The sequence below is a fragment of the Sciurus vulgaris genome (genome assembly GCF_902686455.1).
Source record: "Sciurus vulgaris genome assembly, chromosome: 9".
NCBI lineage: Eukaryota > Metazoa > Chordata > Mammalia > Rodentia > Sciuridae > Sciurus > Sciurus vulgaris.
Genome location: NC_136469.1, coordinates 28283929 through 28302911, shown reverse-complemented (window position 1 = coordinate 28302911; position 18983 = coordinate 28283929). Strand labels below are relative to the sequence as shown.

At 44.5% G+C, this 18983-nt stretch overlaps 1 protein-coding gene across 4 annotated transcripts in view; it reads left to right on the top strand.

Annotated features, from left to right (window-relative positions):
- Window positions 1-18156, top strand: part of LRBA (LPS responsive beige-like anchor protein) — a 723813-nt gene extending 705657 nt beyond the window's left edge. For all 4 annotated transcript variants that reach the window (XM_079154183.1, XM_079154182.1, XM_079154184.1 and 1 more), the window contains exons 54-57: window positions 3567-3668; window positions 7760-7956; window positions 11810-11961; window positions 17053-18156. In XM_079154183.1, the coding sequence (XP_079010309.1) occupies window positions 3567-3668; window positions 7760-7956; window positions 11810-11961; window positions 17053-17143 (542 nt within the window). In that variant the 3' untranslated portion in view covers window positions 17144-18156. The remainder of the gene's footprint in view (window positions 1-3566; window positions 3669-7759; window positions 7957-11809; window positions 11962-17052) is intronic.
- The last annotated feature ends 827 nt before the right edge of the window (window positions 18157-18983 follow it).

Genomic DNA, 18983 nt, shown 5'->3' with positions numbered 1-18983 from the left:
ACGTGGCTCTTCTGTGATCCAAGATGACGTGCAACAGCATAGCTAGAGAAACAGAAAGGTAGATTCTGAGAGTCCAGAGAGAGCGTCCAGTGTTTCCTCCCTTGCCTTAGTAGTTTCATTCCAAGTGGCTTCCAAAATGTCCATCGACTTTAAACAGTTTATAGCTGTTTGGTTTTAATCCCGTATCATAGAATTTATATTTTCCATAGTGAAATTTTAACTTTAAAGCTCTTGGTTTATTGGAAGGTATAAAAATCCGACAGGAATTTTCTTGGACATACTGAGCATAACTTTTGAGCATGCTGGGGAGTACTGTAAAGAAAGCTCCATCCCCAGAGCAGCGAAGGAAGGAGCACAAAGTCTAGTCACAGGCAAGACCGGAAACTGATCTTCTTAAAGGAAACGCTCCCTGCTTAGATTGCAGAATGTAGATTTCTAGAAGCCATGAGGGTACAATTCCTATAAATGAGGGAGGTTGAAGAGCACAGTGATTTCATAGGAACTCCAGTGAGTGTTTATGAAACCAGCTACCTGAGAAGAATCTAATGATCATAAACCTACCCTTATGCTTTTAATTTGTTGTTTCTCTCTCCTCTTCCCCTGTATTTCCTGAACTGTCTAACTTGCTTCCTGGCCTAGGAAACATTTTGCCAAACATTGAGCCCAAGTCCTAGCATGGAACAGTTCCTTATTTAGAAATCAGGCCCTAGGAAAAGAAGAGTCTTTTTTCAGTTTTGAAATTATTCTGTGTATGTATATCTTCTGATTTTGTGCAGTGAAAAATGATTTGGTATGTCTGGATTCTTGGAAACTAGCACTTGTCTGTAAAGTGCACTTATAAAAATCTTAATTATGAGTTTACACAAAAGAATGCTTACATCTTAACCCACTTTCTGGGGCTAATCACAAGCCTTCCTAAACTGACTTTACAGCCCTAGGAAACTCTCAGTATTTTACATTAAAGAAAGAAATGCAATTGACAGCAATCTTTTCCCTTCACTGTGCTCCTGAGAAAATATTCTTAAATCTAGAAAACAAAAAGCATTGACATGCTTATGTGGTGGCTGGGTTCGCCATGATCCATCTGTCCTTTGTTTACTTTGGCTTATGTGTAGAGTTCCTACATTTGCCATCAGTTTCCCTTCAAACCTCCAGTTTCCACGGAGGAATTCCAAGACAATTCAAGTTAAAACACAAATCTCAAACCCGCCCCCCTATAAAATGGGAATTTAGGAAAACAAAGGATCAATCACACCAATGATGTATTCCTTAGATCATAAGATTTTAACTGTTGATGAAAAAGTTGCCAAAAAGATATAATTAGGCAGTAGTTTCAAAAATAACATTATGGGCTGGGGTTGTGGCTCAGTGGCAGAGCACTTGCCTAGCGTGAATGAGGCACTGGGTTCGATCCTCAGCACCACATAAAAATAAACAAATAAAATAAAGGTATTGTGTCCCTCTACAACAACAACAACAAAGTTTTTTTTTAAAAAAATAACATTATATGCTGTTTTGTGGAATTTAGAACTTCATGGGAAAGGGGGAACCCAGGAATTAGGACTAAAGTATTAACTTCTAAAAACATAGTATATTTGTTTCTAAATTTCATGGCAAAGAGTATCTTTAACAGAAAGTTAACTAGTTCAGATTAATTTGCATTATTTGCTTCTTTCCTTTAAAAATATTCCGCATTTATAGACTTTTAAGAAAAAAAGTTCTACGACAAATTCTTTTTAGTTTGGGAAATGTCAAGTACACTTTCTAATTAAGGTGGGTATGCCTCTTCAGGGGAATATTAGAACCTGGAGTGAAATGAAAGCAAGCCCGTTCCTCTTCCTGGTCTCTGATCTGTCACCTGGGGTCCTCTTTACCACTAAGCATGAAGGCCAGCTCCAGCAGCGGCCTCCCTGAGCACAGTCCAGAGTGGTGCAGAGTTTAATACGGCTTAAATCTCCTTCAGGAGCACCTGTAGTCAGTTACCAAAGCTGTGAAGGACACAGCCTGTGTCATGTGCTCCAGTGTACACATGCAGCGCAGATGAGCTCACCACTGGCTCGGGTGATGTGTGGCTGAAGCACAGGAACTAGGCTCCTTTCTTCATAGTGGAGAGCACTCACCTCTTTTGGGTCATGGATCTCTGTGCCTTCAGTGAAACCTGTTTTCCTCCCCCACCACCCAGAAAAACAGGCGTGTGCGCGTATTTTGCCCGAAGCTAGGTTAGTTTTTCCACAGCAGCGATTGCCTTCCTAAGTGCCAGGTTCCTGATGGGTTTTCTCTGACCTCGCAGGACTCTCCCCAGAGTAGGTGACTGCTGTAAGACTAGCCAAGTGTCTGGGGTTAGGATGACAAGGTCTTCTTTTCTAGAGTCCCGCAGCTGTGGCAGCGACCTACTTTCTGGGCCATTTGCTTTGGGATTCTATAAAACCAAGGCTAATCAAGGAATCTATGAATGTTAACAGGATCTCGTGCTCTGTAGTTTTGTTTATAAAGGCTCTTTGTGTCTTTGGCCTTAGAGACTTAAAGGAGGGGACTAGTTTAGTCTCGAGATAGTAGTCCTCAGGCTAAAAATGGATTCCAGTTTGTCCTTCTGGCTGAGCCGGAATCGAGTGGCAGAGGGAGCCCATCATCCTGTTGCTTCTCTGCTGGGGCCATTCATGTTGTGGGTCCCTCGCCCACCACGAGTTTCCTTTTTAGTTTTGGACAGAGATGCTCTTTCTGCCTCTGAAGGTGTTTTGAAACATCTCTCATTATTTGGGTACTTCTCTGTACCCGCTTCTCCACCCTTCCTTTCCCTAATTTTTAGTCATTGTCAGAATGATACGTTAGGGCAGAGCTCCCTGTCCCCCCACACTCTGCGAGACTGATTTATCAAGAGAATACCCAAGTTTAATAATAGTAACAGGTATTTAGAGAGGGACCACTTTGAGACATCCCTAATCCTACATCAGGCTAGCTTATTTTGAGATGAGCTTCAGTGACTCAGAGGAAGAGGAGGCCCTTCTTTGTACCCTAAGTCAGAGTCCCTGCTTTTTAAATTATCTACTCATGAATCATTGCTGATTTAGGGACTCGTGTCTGTATTTGGTCTGCATTTGGAAGGCATCTGAGGCTTTATTTTTTTTGCTCCTGGGAATTGAACCCGAGGGCACTTTACTGAATTACATCTCCCACACCCCCAGTCTCTTCTCTTATTTTGACACAGGTATTGCTAAATTGCTGAAGCTGGCCTCCAGGTTGTAATCCTCCTGCCTCAGGCTCCAGAGAACCTGGGGTCACAGGCCTGAGCACCACACAGTACTATCTGAGGCATTTTAGAATTCAAGCTTTGTCATCTTCAGCCCTGAGCTCTTGACCACTGTTGCTTGATAATCACCTAAGAATTCCTTAAAAAGTAACATGTGGGCCTTGAACTGTAGCGTACAGTTTAGAACTAGTTCTAAAATGGGATTTTTGGACAAATTCTCAGACTATAAAGGTTTAGGCATGAAGGAAATTTAGGAACAAGTTATTTAATCTGCATGAACTTGATTTGATTTGTCCTTTTTATCTGTTTTTTTCTGAAGGTGAGACCACTACCCCTCGGGCCATTCTGACTGGCCACGACTGTGAGATCACCTGTGCTGCTGTCTGTGCTGAGCTGGGCCTGGTGTTGAGTGGCTCTCAAGGTAAAGCTGGGTACCTGCATAATGTCTGCGTTCCTTGGTGTCTTCCCATAACACTTAGCAAAGAAGAAGCCTCTTCTCTACACTTTGGCCTGTTACAATAGCCATTAGTCACATAAAGCTATTTAAATTTAGATAAAATAGAACTAAACACACAGTTCCTTGGTGGCAGCAGCCTCATTTCAGGGCTCAGTGTCCACACATGGCTGGTGGCTGCTGTAAAGGTCAGCAGACTCTGCCTTTTCCATCACTGCAGGAAGTTACATTTCACAGCACTGCTCTAAAGAGTTTAAGGTGTTTTACAAACAACAGCCCATTAATGTTCTCACTTCCATGAGGCAGAAACAAGGAGGATTTTTGTGTATCTGTTTATTCTGACCTCTGACTGGGCAGGGTTCCTTCTCACAAGTAAACAGAAACTCCTACTCTCTTCACTTTCAACCAAAGAGCTAGGCAGGGACCAGAATGGCACTGAGGACACAGTGGAGGTGCTCGAGCTGGTCTGTCTGGGGTTTGGCTGGCAGCCTCGTCATCTGTTGAGACAGAGACATTGAACTTCCCTAGAGCACACGCAACAAATTTCTAACCAGGAACAGAGCTGCTTCCATCTGTCTCTGTTCTGAGCTGAGATCTGAGAGTGCAAAAAAGTACTCGCATCCCGTGTCTTTTAGGTTTACCCTGATAGGCAGCATAAAGTATTTGAGCCACCTTACCTGTGTCCTGAACTGTAATAGGCTAGCTAATAAGTTCATATTAAATATTCAAAGGATTGTGTTTTTATATTTTAGTTTTTCAAAGCAGTGAAATGATAATACTGATACCAGGAATTCTGTGACTACTGGATTTCCTCCTCCCCTTCTTGTACCGAATAATTTCACACATCCTGAGTTAACATGAGTCTTGGACCTTGTGATCCTAGTGAAGCTGTAGAATAGACCACCCTCACTTTGCACATGAGTGTGCAAACCAAAACCATTTTGCAAAATGGTCTTGATAGTCGATGGGAAAGGTTGTGATAGTTCCAGGACTTATAAAAATTTTGTTAAAACATTAAAAAACTCGTGTGTGTGTGTGTACACATACATGGCTGCTCATATAAGGGCATAAAAAATATTAAAACCCACCTTGATGGGGCTGGGGAGATAGCTCAGTCGGTAGAGTACTTGCCTTGCATGCACAAGGCCCTGGGTTCGATCACCGCAAAAAAAAAAAAAAAAAAAAAAATTAAAATAAAAAAAAAAACCCACCTTGACTTAGTATACTGCAAGTTAAATATTAAAAACTTCGAGAATTAAAGTATTTTATTTCTTTGTGAAAAACTCGGAGGAAAGTGTGAGCAGTCCTCACCACCTCCATATCCATCTTTTCTGAGCCATGGGGCATTGTCACACTCCTTTCTAAGTCTGGACCAGCTTCCAGCATTTTTTGTGCTTTCAACGTCATGAACTATCCTGTAAGGTTCCTTTAATGGGAGGTTTTACTGGTGTCACCTCTGAGACATCATCAGTTTTGTTACAAGCAACTTTCCTGTCGATAAACTCCCTTCCCTCATTTCCTGGCTGCATACCTACAATGTCACCTCCATATCCACGCAGGCTGCCCCTTCATTCTCTAACTCCATTTATACTCAACTTGGATTCCACTGACAGCTTTATTCTTTTTATTTCTCTATTGAAATTTCATCTTTGTTGGCCAATACCCTTTTGTGATGTCCATGTTTATAACATGTCTTACAAGTTTATCACTGGCAGTCAAGGAGGCAACACAACTACTGTCTTTGCTATCTGAGCATGAACTGCACCCCAGATGTGCAGTGACCAGTTGCCTCTGTACTTTGAAAGTGATGTGACTGGTCATCCTCAGTCATGATGCACAACTGTTATTTACATAGTGGCTTATGGACTACAGAGCCAGCTTCAAAGTTGGCACTTTATGCAACTACATAAAGTGATAACTGAAAGCTGAACTGTGTTGTATTGAGGTTGTGTTGGGGTTGTGTTGGGGTGGGGGTAGTGTTATTCAGGGAATAATAACTGAAATTTGTACATGCCGAAACTGGGCAAAAGCAAAGACTGTATACCTGTATTTATGTTGAATACCACAAAATCTTTTTTCCCCACATTTTATTGGCATTATAATTGTACATATAGATGGGATTTGTTGTTACATATTCATACCTGCACACAACATAACAATATAATTTGACCAGTGCCACGCCTCAGGACTTCTCCCCTCCCTCCCCTAGGTCCCTTTCCTCTACTGATCTCCCTTTGATTTTTAGGAGATCTACCCCGACCTTTTGTTTTCCTTTTTCCTCTCTAGCTTTGCATGTAAGAGAAACACAGAACCTCTCACCTTCTGAGTTTGACTTAATTCACTTTATATGCCACATTTCTTTATCCCTTTATCCATTGATGGGGCACCTAGGCTGGTTCCATAGTTTGGCTATCGTGAATTGTGCTGCTATAAACATGAGTGTGCATGTATCACATAGTAAAATGCCTCAATTCTTCAGGGTAAATACCAAGAAGTGCTATAGCTGCCTCATACAGTGGTACCACACCCCATCTTTTGAGGAGCCTACATGCTGATTTGTACGAATTTACAGTTCCAACTGCAGTGTGAAAGTGTTCCTTTTTCTCCACATCCTCTCCAGCATCTATTTTACTTGTATTCTTGATGATTGCCATTATGACTGGTGTGAGATGATATCTCAGGTTTGCAGTTCTCTAACTGCTAATAATGTTGAACATTTTTTCATGTATTTGTTGGCCATTTGCATTTCTTCTTTTGAGAAGTGTCTGTTCAATTCATTTGCCCATTTATTAATTGGATTATTTGATTTTTTTGGTGTAAAGGTTGAGTTCTTTATATATTCTAGATATTAATCCTCTGTCAGAAAAATAGCTAGCAAAGATTTTCTCACATTCTGTAACATTCCTAATTGTTCCTTTTACTGTGCAGAAGCTTTTTTAATTGATGTTGTCCCGTTTATTGACTCTTGGCATTATTTCCTGAGTTTTAGGGGTCCTATTGAGAAAGTCATTGCCTGAGAGCACAAAAACTTTATTAAACTCACTGAATGGCCTAGAACAGCCGGAGAACCATATTTTTCAAAAGGCACACTCTCAGAGCCACATGGGGAGCACGTGATAATCCCATGACTATTCATAATTTAGCTGAGAGTGGCAGGGTACATACCCTAGCTAGCCCTCTTGTCTGACTCGGGTGTCTCTTAGAGCTTTGTCATCACAAAGAATTTTTGTCACGTACTCCTTCACTCTGCTTGGCACAGGTTTTCAGCAGAGAGAACAGCTGTGATGGGTGTGGGCTGCTTGGCCTCTCCCGGCTCCTCAGCCATCTCAGCCAGATGGTCACCCTGGGGAGCTGGCACTGGTGGGTGCTGCTGCTTGCTTTGGGGACATCGGGGAAATAGATTCGGTTGTCAAGAGTGGCAGGAGGCGGCCTGTGTGAATTTAGGGGGCAGGGTGGGAGATCACCAGAAGGTCCCTTTTGGTGTAGAGAGCAATGGGAGGGAAGGTGGCTTAGGTCTTCAGCAGTCGCCCTACAGTGCTCTCCCTGCAGAGGCCACAGTGTGGGTCTGTCAGGGCCCTGAGAGGTGCAGGGAGAGGTAAGTGTGCCAGACAGCAGCCTTTGTCCGCCTGCTTCTCAGCCCTCCTCCAGTCTGTTCTACGATTTAACAGTCATCCCATTCCTTTCTGAATTCCTCCCGTTTATTTCACCTCTTGGCATAATGAACTTCATAAAGTAACTTCCTGTCTCTTGAGGAAAAGCGAATTTGAATGTACCTGACTTGGCTTCGCTCGTCTCCCAGCGGAAGACAAGTGTGAAGGGGAGAGTCAGCGAAATACCGTACATGTAAGATGATATGTAGTTTTTTTCCCAGGCTTTCTACAACTGTCGTGTAACACTGTTGTCCTGGTTGACCTGTGCTCAAGATTTAGATGACATTTGTCTTTTCACAGTGCTGAGGCTGGAACCCAGGGCCTCACACCTGTGAGGCCAGTGCCCTCCCCAGCTCCACCCCAGCCTTTCTGACTTGATGGAATTTGCCTTTTGTGTCCCCTCCTCAGAAGGACCATGTCTCATACATTCCATGAATGGAGACTTGTTAAGGACCTTAGAGGGTCCGGAAAACTGCCTGAAGCCAAAACTCATCCAGGCTTCACGAGAGGGCCACTGTGTCATCTTCTATGAAAACGGCTGCTTCTGCACCTTCAGTGTGAATGGGAAACTCCAGGCCACTGTGGAAACAGATGACCACATACGGGTGAGTGCTCCACGGGCTTCCCGCGTTCACCATCTACCTCAGTGTGGCAAGGAGGGGGACGGGTTGGCTGAAGAGATCTTCCTGAGTTGTCTCGGCCTTTTTTCTACACCAGTGGGACGTCACGAGGTAGCTCTTGGATGAGGCGCAGAGCCCAGCAGGCCCCAGCTGTGCGGCTGCACCATGCAGGGAAGCTGGGGAGGCCCTGGCAGCTGGGTTTTCTAAGGGCCTGTGAAGCCATCCTGGTGGCTTTCGATGGCACTGCAGTGCCTCTGTCTAAGGAGGTGTCCCGCCGCTGTTATTCCCCGCATAAAAGCTGAACTACCAGACCAGCTTGCCCCGCACTCCTGGGTTAGCACTGCTGTCAGACTCCACTTCTTCGGGGACAGAAGAGCACAACGCAAGTGAAGGGAGGTGGGCTTTGGGTCATGAAGTGAGTCGGGCACGCGATTCCCGTTTTGGAACACGGGAACCGGGAGCACTAGGGGACCCTCCAGGGTCTGGCTTCATTTTTAGTTCAGGCCTCCAGAGTGCTCGAGACTGAGGAAAAGAGGCTCTTCTTTTGGGAGCTATTTTTTCAAGGTCCTTCCATTGTCACCAAAGCTCCTTGGAGCAGGTAGAGGGAAAATGAAGCTGTGGGATTCCTATCATCTGGGTGGAGGACCATGTGACTGTACACAGAGGACTCAGGACATGTTCAGGGCAAGAGTGTGGGCTTGGGCTGACTCTGGACCTTTTCCTCAGTGACAGCCTAACCCTGGGCAGCTGAGGTGATACAACTCCTCCCAGTTCCCACCCCTTTCTCCCAGGAAAACACTAGGATCAGGAAGCTTCTGGAACAAAATCCCTGCACAGGGGCCCTGGCTGCTCTGTGCCCTGGGAGCCATTTTCACTGCCTCCTGCCAGTCTCTCCTGCTGGCTGTTGAGTTCTTTGCCGGCCCGGCTGTGGAAGCACGTGGTCCCCGTCCTCTGCTTTATTTTTCCCTTCTTTCCCATAATACCTCATTTAAACCAAGCACACATCAGAGGATTTTCCTTTCCTCTTTTCTTTACAATAATAATGTTGATAATCTGTCACTTTGAGTAGTGATTACTTTGTCAGCTACACTCATAAATCTGTAAAATAATTGAAATCCCTGGCTGGCTGAAACAGTCCCCTGGCACTTCAGTGAGACCAGCGGCTCTGGGAAGTTCCTCCAGGCAGCGGCAGGGAGGCGGCCTGCAGACTGTTGGCACCCCCCGCCCTGCGGCCCTCCATTTCCCCTCTGTAATGGCTCCCGCTGGATTTTAGGCTTTAACGTCGCGCCTTTCCCAGCACTCCTGTGCTTTATCACACCAACTGGCAAGTGGCAATGGTGTGACTGTGATGAGCCCGCCTCGAGTGCCGCCACCCCTGCCGCAGACCCAGGCGCAGATCCAGGGAGGAAACCACAGGCCTGAACAGAGACATCACAGAGCAGGGACGAGCCTGTGCGAGGCTCCGAGAGCCCGAAGCAAACTAGTCACCAGCCAGACCAGAAACTGAGTTTGAGATACCAAGAGCCCTGCAGGCAGCCTGGGGAGACTGTGCTGATCAAGGCTTCACACCTGTTTTTATTTTAGATCCCAGATTGCTCAGTGGCATTTTGGTAAATAGCATCATTATAGTTCAGCAGACAACGTGTAGATGTCTTCAGGAATAACTTGGATTTAAGCCAGTACCTGTGCAGAGCAGCACAACTGTCTGATCATAAAGGATAACCACCCTCTCACCCCTCGGAGCTCAATGATATTCTTTTCCTGGGGCTGATTTAGAGGTGGCCTGCTGTTACCTCCTTAAAAACCAGTGCAGCTGGTGTCATCCAAACCACCCGGGACCAGAGGATGAGATTAACAGGTCTCTGGGACCCCACCCTCTCTGGTCACGACCCACTGGATCCTGCCCTGGGTTGGAATCAAGAACCACGAGAAGGATGATTTGGCGGAAGACAGTGCAGCTCAGTAGATGGTACAGCAGCCTTGCCACCAGAGGACAGGGACAGGCCCCTCCTGAGGGAGGCGGCAGGACATGCCTCCACCTGGTTCAATAACGTGTTTTGAGTGCTGGTGCACATTCCTCAAAATCCTGGTTTTTTCCTTTCAGATAGAAGTAGGGTTAGAGATTCTTAACTCGAACAAAGAATTAAAGATCAATGGTTTTAATATAGCACTTATCCAGTAAAAATCCTCAAGTATAAAATTAAAGTGAACTACAACCATAAGGTCAACACATTTTCATCAGTGAATTTTATAAATATGACAAACATTTATTTGTCCTAGTCTTCCTTGCGTTCTTAGAGAACTGCCACTTGTGAAATGGAGGAAATAGGATTTTTGCTCATGTTGAAAAATCTTTTTCTATTTCATTAATAAAACTCGGAGGTTTTTTTTTTTTTTTTTTTGCTGGGGGAGTACTAGGGCACTTTACCACTAAGTTACTCCCTCAGCCCTTTTATTTTCTGAGATGGGATCTCACTAAGTTGCTGAGGCTGGCCTTGAACTTGTGCTCCTCCTGCCTCAGCCTCCCACGTCGCTGGAGTCACAGGTGTGCACCACAGCTCCTGGCTGAGAATATATCTTATATGTAACTGTGTTCCACACATGGGTTTTTATTTCTTAGACATATTTTTCTGTACTTAATAAGCTATATTTAAGAGACTACTAAAAATTGACATGTACACAAATGTGAATTGAATGGGTATGAAACATCCCTTTCCTACAATTTTTAAATTTCTCACAGGGTAGACTCAAGACTTAAGGCAATTATCCTAAAATTCTGAGTATGGAGCAATGTAAATATAGTTTTCTAAAGTTAGATTTTGTTTTTACCTGGCCGTCTGCATAATCTGTTCCCACAACACCGTGCCAGGTGGATAGATCATTACAGGTGTTAGCAAGGCCTCTCAGCCACAGGAAGATTTGTAGGGACAGAATGCCTGGCAGGAAGGTGGCCCTTGAGGAGAGGCAGGGCTGACAGACCTGGGAGCTGAGGCAGGGAGGATCCCTTTCTATCAGGAGCAGGCAGACCGGTCACGTTCCAGGCTTTGCGGACCCCATGCGCTCTGCTGCCACCACCTGTGTAATAGCCACAGACAGATGGTACGCCTGGGTTCTGATAAAACCTTATTCATAGGTATTCAGATTTGAAATTCACATAATATTCATGTCATGAGAAATTCTTTTTTTCAACCATAAAATAATGGGGAAACAGTCATACAAAAACAGGAAGCAGGCGTTTGACCCAAAGGCTTCCATCTGCGGCCGCCCTTTCCACAGGATCCAGGAGCAGACTCCGCGGTGCTGCGCATGCCCGGCGGGGCTGCTGCGGACGGAGTTGGCTGTAGGCCGGGAGGCGCAGTCTGGGCTTTACCCTTCCAAGCAGCTGCTGGTCTCTACCTACTGCTTCTCCCAGCTGCTGTCGAAATCCAGCAGGCCTGGCGAAGGTGCTAAAGCTCTTGGCTGCCTGCTTTGCCCCACCTGGGGCCAGGGAAGGAAAGACTGATGCCTTACTGGGGCCATGGGGTCAGCTGGCCCTGTCTGTCACCTTGGCACAAAGTGAGCCGAGCGCATGCACAGTACCCCAGCGGAGATGCCTCCCCGCCACCGTGTGCCCCTCTGCAGCATTCGTGCGCCTGAAGGAGTTTGCCACTTCATCAAAACAAAACGGTAGAGAACAAAAACAGACATCCAGCATTGCCTAACCTAGTCCACTTGCTTTTTGAAATCTGGTAGGTTTTCTCCAACTCATTGCTGAGAATCCCTAAGGATCAGTGTGCTCTCACACGCTGGGCCCCTCTCCCACCGCCCCGTCTCTACTGAACGCTGCTGTCTCTCGCAGGCCATCCAGCTGAGCCGGGACGGGCAGTACCTGCTCACGGGTGGAGACAACGGTGTGGTCATGGTCTGGCAGGTGTCTGACCTCAAGCAGCTCTTTGCCTACCCAGGCTGCGACGCTGGAATCCGGGCCATGGCACTGTCTCATGACCAGAGGTAAAAATGAAAACACGGTTACTAACAGTGGTATTAAAAACTCAGAGGGACTTTCTTTCAATGAGCTGATGGATTAGGTGAGTTGCAGAGTCACCTGTGCAATCAAAAAGCCAATTATAGGCCAAGGACTTTTTTTTTTTTTTTTTTTTTTTTTTTTTTTTTTTTTTGGGCAGTACTGGAGAACGGAACCGAGGCCTTGGACCTGAGAGGCAAACACTCCTACACTGATACATCCCCATCTCTCTTTGAGGCAGGGTCTTGCTAAATCACTTCCTGCTTCAGCCTCCCCAGCAGCAAGGATCTAAGAACATTTACTTTCTGATGGCATTGCCACTCATGGACAGAAGTTGAATTTTGAAGAAATAGGATTTAAGTAACAAAGCCTCCAATTATGTTTCTGAAAGCCTTTTATATGTTTCTTTAAAGTACCATTTTGGTTCAAGATGTACAACATGTACAAGATGCTTTGTTGCTGCCTCTGGGGATTCCACTGAGAGACTTATGTACTGAAATCTCAAATTGGGAGAATCATTTATTTGTAAGTTTTTTGGTACTGGGAATTGAACCCAGGGGTGCTTAACCACTGAGCCATATCCCAGTCCTTTTTATTTATTGTCATTTAGAGATAAGGTCTCGCTGAGTTGCTTAGGGTCTCACTAAGTTGCTGAAGCTGGCTTTGAACTCGTGATCCTCCTGCCTCAGCCTCTGAGTTGCTGGGATTATAGGTGTGCACCACTGCATCCCACAGGAGGATTATTTTTAGCTGGTATCTTATGTCCTCTTATTATTCAGGTATTTCCTGATTTTTAAAATTGTGGCAGTGTACACTTTTAGTGTACAATGCATTAAGTGCATTCAGTGTCGGTGACCAGCACTGTTCACTTACAGAGCTTTTTCATCAGCCCAAACAATTAACAATGGCTCTGCCTCCCTGCAGCCACCTCCATCCTGCTTTCAGCCTCCTGCCGGCACCTCCTGCCAGGGTCACCAAACAACATTCCTTTTGCGTCTGGCTTATCTCACTTAGTATGTCTTCAGGGGTTTCGTTATGGGATCAGTCTCTTTCCTTTCTAAGGCTGCTGTTCTGCTGGATGGATATACTATGTCGTTGATGCATTTGATCGGCAGTTGGGTTGGTTCTGCCTGTTGTCTGTTGTGAATGATCTCTGTCCACAGTGGCATACGGACACCTGTATCAGTTTCTCTTCACAGTTCTTTTGGGTACATACTCAGGCGTGGAACTGCTGATCACGTGGTGATGATGGTCACCTTTTGGAGGTGCTCCCACCCTGTTTTCCATAGTGGCTGCGGCCTTTCACAATCCCACCAGCAATGCTTGGACTTTCGATTTCTCCACATCCTCACCAGGGCTCATTATGTTCTGTTTTTATGACGACTGTCCCAGCAGGGATGGGGCATGGAGGGGTCTCCCTGTGGCTCTGTAGTTCCCCCGTGACTTGTGTTGTCTTTTCACTCTTCAGCATCCTTAGATGCACACTTCTAATTTTCAGAGTCCAAAATATTTTTTCCTTTGTTGCCCATGCTTTTGGTGTCATATCCGAGATCACTGCAGAATCCAAGGTCACAAAGCATCTCGCACAGGTTTCTAGCTTGAGGTAGGATCCAACTTCAGTGCTCGGCATGTGGAGATCAGCTTTCTCGGCACCATTTGTTGAGACTGTCCTTTCCCCACTGCATGGTCTTGGCACCCACTCAAGTTATTTGACCACATATGTGTGGGATTATTTTTAAGCCCTCTCTTCCACCCTGCTAGTCTGTGTCTTTGTTCCACTCTGCCACTTTTGATTACCATATCTTTGTAGTAAATTTAAAAGCTAGAAGATGTGAGACCTCTTACATTTTTCTTTCTCAAAATTGTTTTGGCCATTTGGGGTCCCTTGAGATTCCTGATAAATTTTTGGGTGGGTTTTCTAATTCTGAAAAAATCATTTTAATAGGGATTACTGTAAATCTAGAGAGTGATTGGGGTAGTACTGACTCTTAATAGTATTAAGTTTTCTAATCCATGGGATGGATTCAACATGGGATTTATTTCCATTCATTTGTCTCTTTTATTTCTTTCAGCAATATTTCATAGTTTTTGGTGTACAAGTTTCTTGTCTCCTTAAATTTATTCCCAAGTAATTTGTTCTTTTTGATGCTTTCACGAATGGGATTGTTCTTAATTTCCCTTTTATTCATTAGTAGCATATAAAAATGCAACCCATTTTTGTATATTGTGTACCTTCAAATTTGCTGAATCATTTATGAGCTCAGTTTTTTTTTTCAGTGTAGAATCTTTAGGATTATCATACATGTCATCTTTGTCAGAGATCATTTTTACTTCTCCTTTCCAATGCAGATTCCTTTTCTTTTTCTTCCTAATTACTGTGTGGGACTTCCAGTCCCCTGTTGAATAGAAGTGGTGAAAGTGTGCAGACTCCGATTATAGAGGAAAAACTTCATTTCACAATTACAATGTTAGGTACAGATTTTTCATAAATGCGCTTGTTGTTTGAGGAAATTTCCTTTGGTTCCTGGTTTATTGAGTGTTTTTAATAATGAAAAGATATTGAATTTTGTTAATGGCTTTTTCAATATCAGCTGAGATGATCATTTGGATTTTTTGGTTCATTCTATTAATGTGGTGTATTGTGCTGATTTTTGCATATTGAACCATCTTTACATTCCAGGCATGACTTCCACTTTGTCATGGTGTGTAACCCTCTTCATATACCAGTGAATCCAGCTTGCTAATAGTAAGCATCCATGTTCATAAGAGCCTCGTCTGTAATGTACACTGTGGTATCTTTCTCTGGCTTAGGTGTGAGGGAGATGCTCGACTCATTGCATGAGTTAGGAGGGGCCCCTCCTATTCAATGTTTTGGAAAAGTTGAGAAGGATTGGTGTTAAACCTTCTTTAAGATTTTGGTAGAATTCACCAGTGAAGCCATATGGCTCAAGGCTTTCCTTTAGCTGAGATTTTTGTTTTAAGGCAAGGTGCGCTCTGAGGCCTCCTTTATTTTTATGTGGTGCTGAGGATCGAACCCAGTGCCTCACACATGCTATGCAAGTGCCCTGCCACTGAGCTAAACCCAGCCCCTAGCCAGCCAGAGTGGGCGGTTTTCGATTACTGACCCCATCTCATTACTTTTAAGTCTATTCAGGTTCTCTCTTTCTTGGTGATTCAGTTTGGTATATTGTTTCTAAGAATGTGTCCATTTCCTCTAAGATAGCCTATTTGCTGGGATCCAACTGTTCCTAATTGTCTTGTAACTTTGTTATTCCTGCTAAATTGGTAGTAATATTCCTACTTTCAGGATTTTTTTTTTTTTCCTTTGTTAATTTGTTTTGATTTTCTGTTGTTTTCTACTGTCTCTGCTCTGATTATTTCATTCCTTCTCCTGGCTTTGGACTCAGTTTCTTAGTTTATTTTAATTTTGATACTGGGGATTGAACCCAGGGGCACTTCACTGAGCTACATCCTACATCCCCTGTCCTTTTTTTTGAGGATCTTGCTAAGTTGCTGAGGCTGGCCTTGAACTTGCACTTCCTCAGCCTTCCGAGTCAGTGATTAGGGTGTAAGCCACTATGTCCACCCAAAGTGAGGTCATAGAGTCTAGTGCACATGTCCACAGCTATAAAATTCATCTTGGCACTTTGGCTGTGTACTGTAAATTTTAATGTGTTTTCATTTTTATTTGCCTTTGGGTATTTTCTGATCTCCCCATTGTTTGTCACATATTTGTAAATTTCCCTGGTTATTGATTTCTAGTTTCATTCTGTTATGATCAGAAAAAGGTACTCTGTATCGTTTCAGTCTTTCCAGATCGTTAAGACTCCTTTGGAGGCCCAGTGTGTGGTCCTGGAGACTGCTGAGGTTCTTTGCGTCCAATGTCTGGCTTTCCACTCTTCATTGAAAGCAGGGTATCGCAGTGGCCAGCCGATTATTGTGGAACTGCTTCTCCCTTCAGCTCTGATATTTGCTCCACCTATCTTTGGGCTCAGATGTTTAGTGCATATGTATTATTCTACTTTCTGGATGACTTGACCCTTTTGTCAATAAGGATCTTAGTCCCAACAGTTTGACTTCGAACCCGTTTTGTCTAATAGTAGTGGAGCTACTGCAGCTCATTTGTTCTGTCGGTATGGAATCTTTCTGTTCTTCCACTTTCAACATGTGTGTGTCTTTACATCCAAAGTGAGTCTTGTAGCCAGCACATTGGATCGTGCTTTTTAGCCATTCTGCCAATCTCAGCCTTCTGATTGGACAGGTACTCATTTTACATCTCATAACTGATACAGAAAGACTTACTTTTGCCACTTTGCTATTCCTTTCCTTACCCTAAGAGTTTTGCCCTTCATTTTCTCCTCACCACATTCTCTTGTATTAGCACATTTTAGTTCCTTAATTTTGACAGGAGCTACCTGGAAGGGTACCCACTCCAGCTTCCCAAGGGCTGGTCCTAACCAAACTCTGCAGGGAGAGTTATAAGACAGCAAGCTCTGCCTTGGAGCAGCCGCACCAAAGCCCCTGACTGCTCTCCACCAGCCCTGCACCACCCCACAGGGAGAGCAGCATCTGTAGCAGCGGCCACTGTCGTGAGGCCCAGGCCCCTACCCAGCACAGGATGGCCCAGAGGCTTCCTCTGCAGAGCAGAGCCCACCCAAATTATGGTCAACACTCATTCCATGTCCATTTCTGTCCTGGCAGAAAAGACACTTGTCACTGGTGTGTGCCACACCCTCCTTCAGTTTTTCCTTATGGTCCCAAGGTCTATATAGAGGGTGGGTCCACCCTACCGCCCAGTCCCCCTCAGGAGCAGGGGGAGGGGTTCAGGCTGGACCGACTCATTCTCACGCCCTGGCTGTACCTGCCTGACCATGAAGAAGCAGGCTGTGGCCTCCGTGTCTGGCAGAAGCGGCACCCCAAGTTTCCTCTGCCCCTCCTTTCGGACACTGGGAACAACGCCATAGCCCACACAACTGCGGGCTGCGTGCGGCCTTCTGCTCTGGGGTTTGCGGGGGCAGGTCTTCGGCCACAAGCCCTGGGAAGCATTGTACATGACCCCGTTTTCTCCGCTCCTCCAGGTGCATCATTTCTGGCATGGCCTCAGGAAGCATCGTTCTGTTTTACAACGACTTCAACCGGTGGCATCGTGAATACCAAACCCGCTACTGAGGTGATGGCTGCACCCTGCCTGCCTCCAGCCCGGGCAGGGAGCTACCCCAGCATTGTTCTTAGAAATAGCTATCACATCTGAATGTAACTGAAATTTAACAAGCAAAATATTTTTTAAAGTTAATTGCTATTTTTGTAGACTTTGCTTGACTTTTTGGGGGGTACAGCAAAGCAGAAAACGGGCTGCTGGTTTCTGTAGTTTTAAAAAAAATCTATATTTTTAGTCATAATGAGAAGTCTATTTTCACCAATTATGGAAATGCACAGTGGAACAAATAAGCCCACTTATTCTAGCTATATTATGGAAAAAAACGTTTCCCATTTATCTGTAATCTTGAGCTATATGATTTTAGCAACATAGGGAAATGGGTTATAATAATGGGATGGGAGGATTTTACGGTGTACTTTGGGTTCTGTATTTTTCTGAAAAATTGTGCTTCTTCAGTGCTGAAATTTCTGGGATTTAAATAGTAATGTTTAAATTATGATAAATGTAATTTAAAACATCTCAATGAATTATTTCTATAATAGTATTCTTCAAGCATGTTTTAGGTCTAGAAAATTATGGTGGGGGAGGCCGTTGTATCTTACTGTGTGGTGAACATACAGGCTCTAAGTTATAGCAAGCGTGAAGTAGTTACCTTCTCCGGACCTGTTGTCCTCATAGCACAACATGAAGTGGTGGAGAAGCTCTTGGGCTCACAGCCTTTGTTTTTCTTTGAAAGTAAATGCAAGTACCAAAGCTCAGGAGGCCTGCCTGTGTCCCTGCAGGGAGCAGGGCCACCGGGGCTGAGCGCAGAGGCCACCAGCTGCTGTCTTAAGCAACACCGTCCTACCTTCTCTTTGTTATTAAACTCTCTACCTTCCTTTTGATTAGCAATTTGTACTAAGAATAATGTTATTTTGGTGTTGTATAATTCTACTTTTCTAGTAGATTGCTGTATGGAATCTGTGAAAAAATATTTGCGAAAAGGTCTGTATTACATAAATAAATTCTTTGTATGTTGTGACCTTCCAGGTGAAATGCCAGTCTGTTTCCCATGCAGCTCGCCTAGAGGGGTCCCTCCCACCACCCACAGTCATATATTCTCTGAAAGCAAAGATTTGAAAGGAACAGTTTGACAGAAAAAAGTGAATAAAATGGAATTTGTAATTGAATTGTTTAGAAATCTTTTTCACCCCTTATTTTTAAATGTGGATAAAACAATTATTCACAAAGAAAATGCCAAGCTCTGAGCCACTTGCTGATAAAAAACAGTTCTCTCTAGCTAAATGTCTGTCTCTTATTGAGACCTTTGCAAGTGACCCAGGCCTGAATCTACAAATGACCAAACAAGGGACTCTTTGCCATTCTATCCGAGCTCCACCATTCTATAAAGCAGCAAGAAGAAAAATAGTAAAGCGTGTGTGTGTTGGGGGGCGGTGCCTCTTAAAGCCAGAAATACCAAGCTACTGGTAAACTAGACTAGACATCCTCACTGGGATTAAATTTATAAATATCATGCTTTAGAAACTTGGAGAAAAATAGTAGAGGATAATGGGCAGACGCCAGTCACTCCAGACCGCACACTCCTCCCGGCATTCACGAGCCTGGGGAGCAAGGGTGACCAAGCCACTACCTCTGGGAACCTTAATGCCATCCATGTCCGCACCGCCTCCAGCCCTGGAACAGTGACTGAGCCTCGGTGATTCTTCACGCACGGATACTTCACGGGCCGAACACGCTGGCCCAGCACAGGACAGCTTACTGGTAGAATCTGTGTAGCACAGTATTTTTAGGGTTTGCTCTATAGTCAAGTATCTTATCCAATTTAACTTCTTCAAAAAAATGAATTAGGAG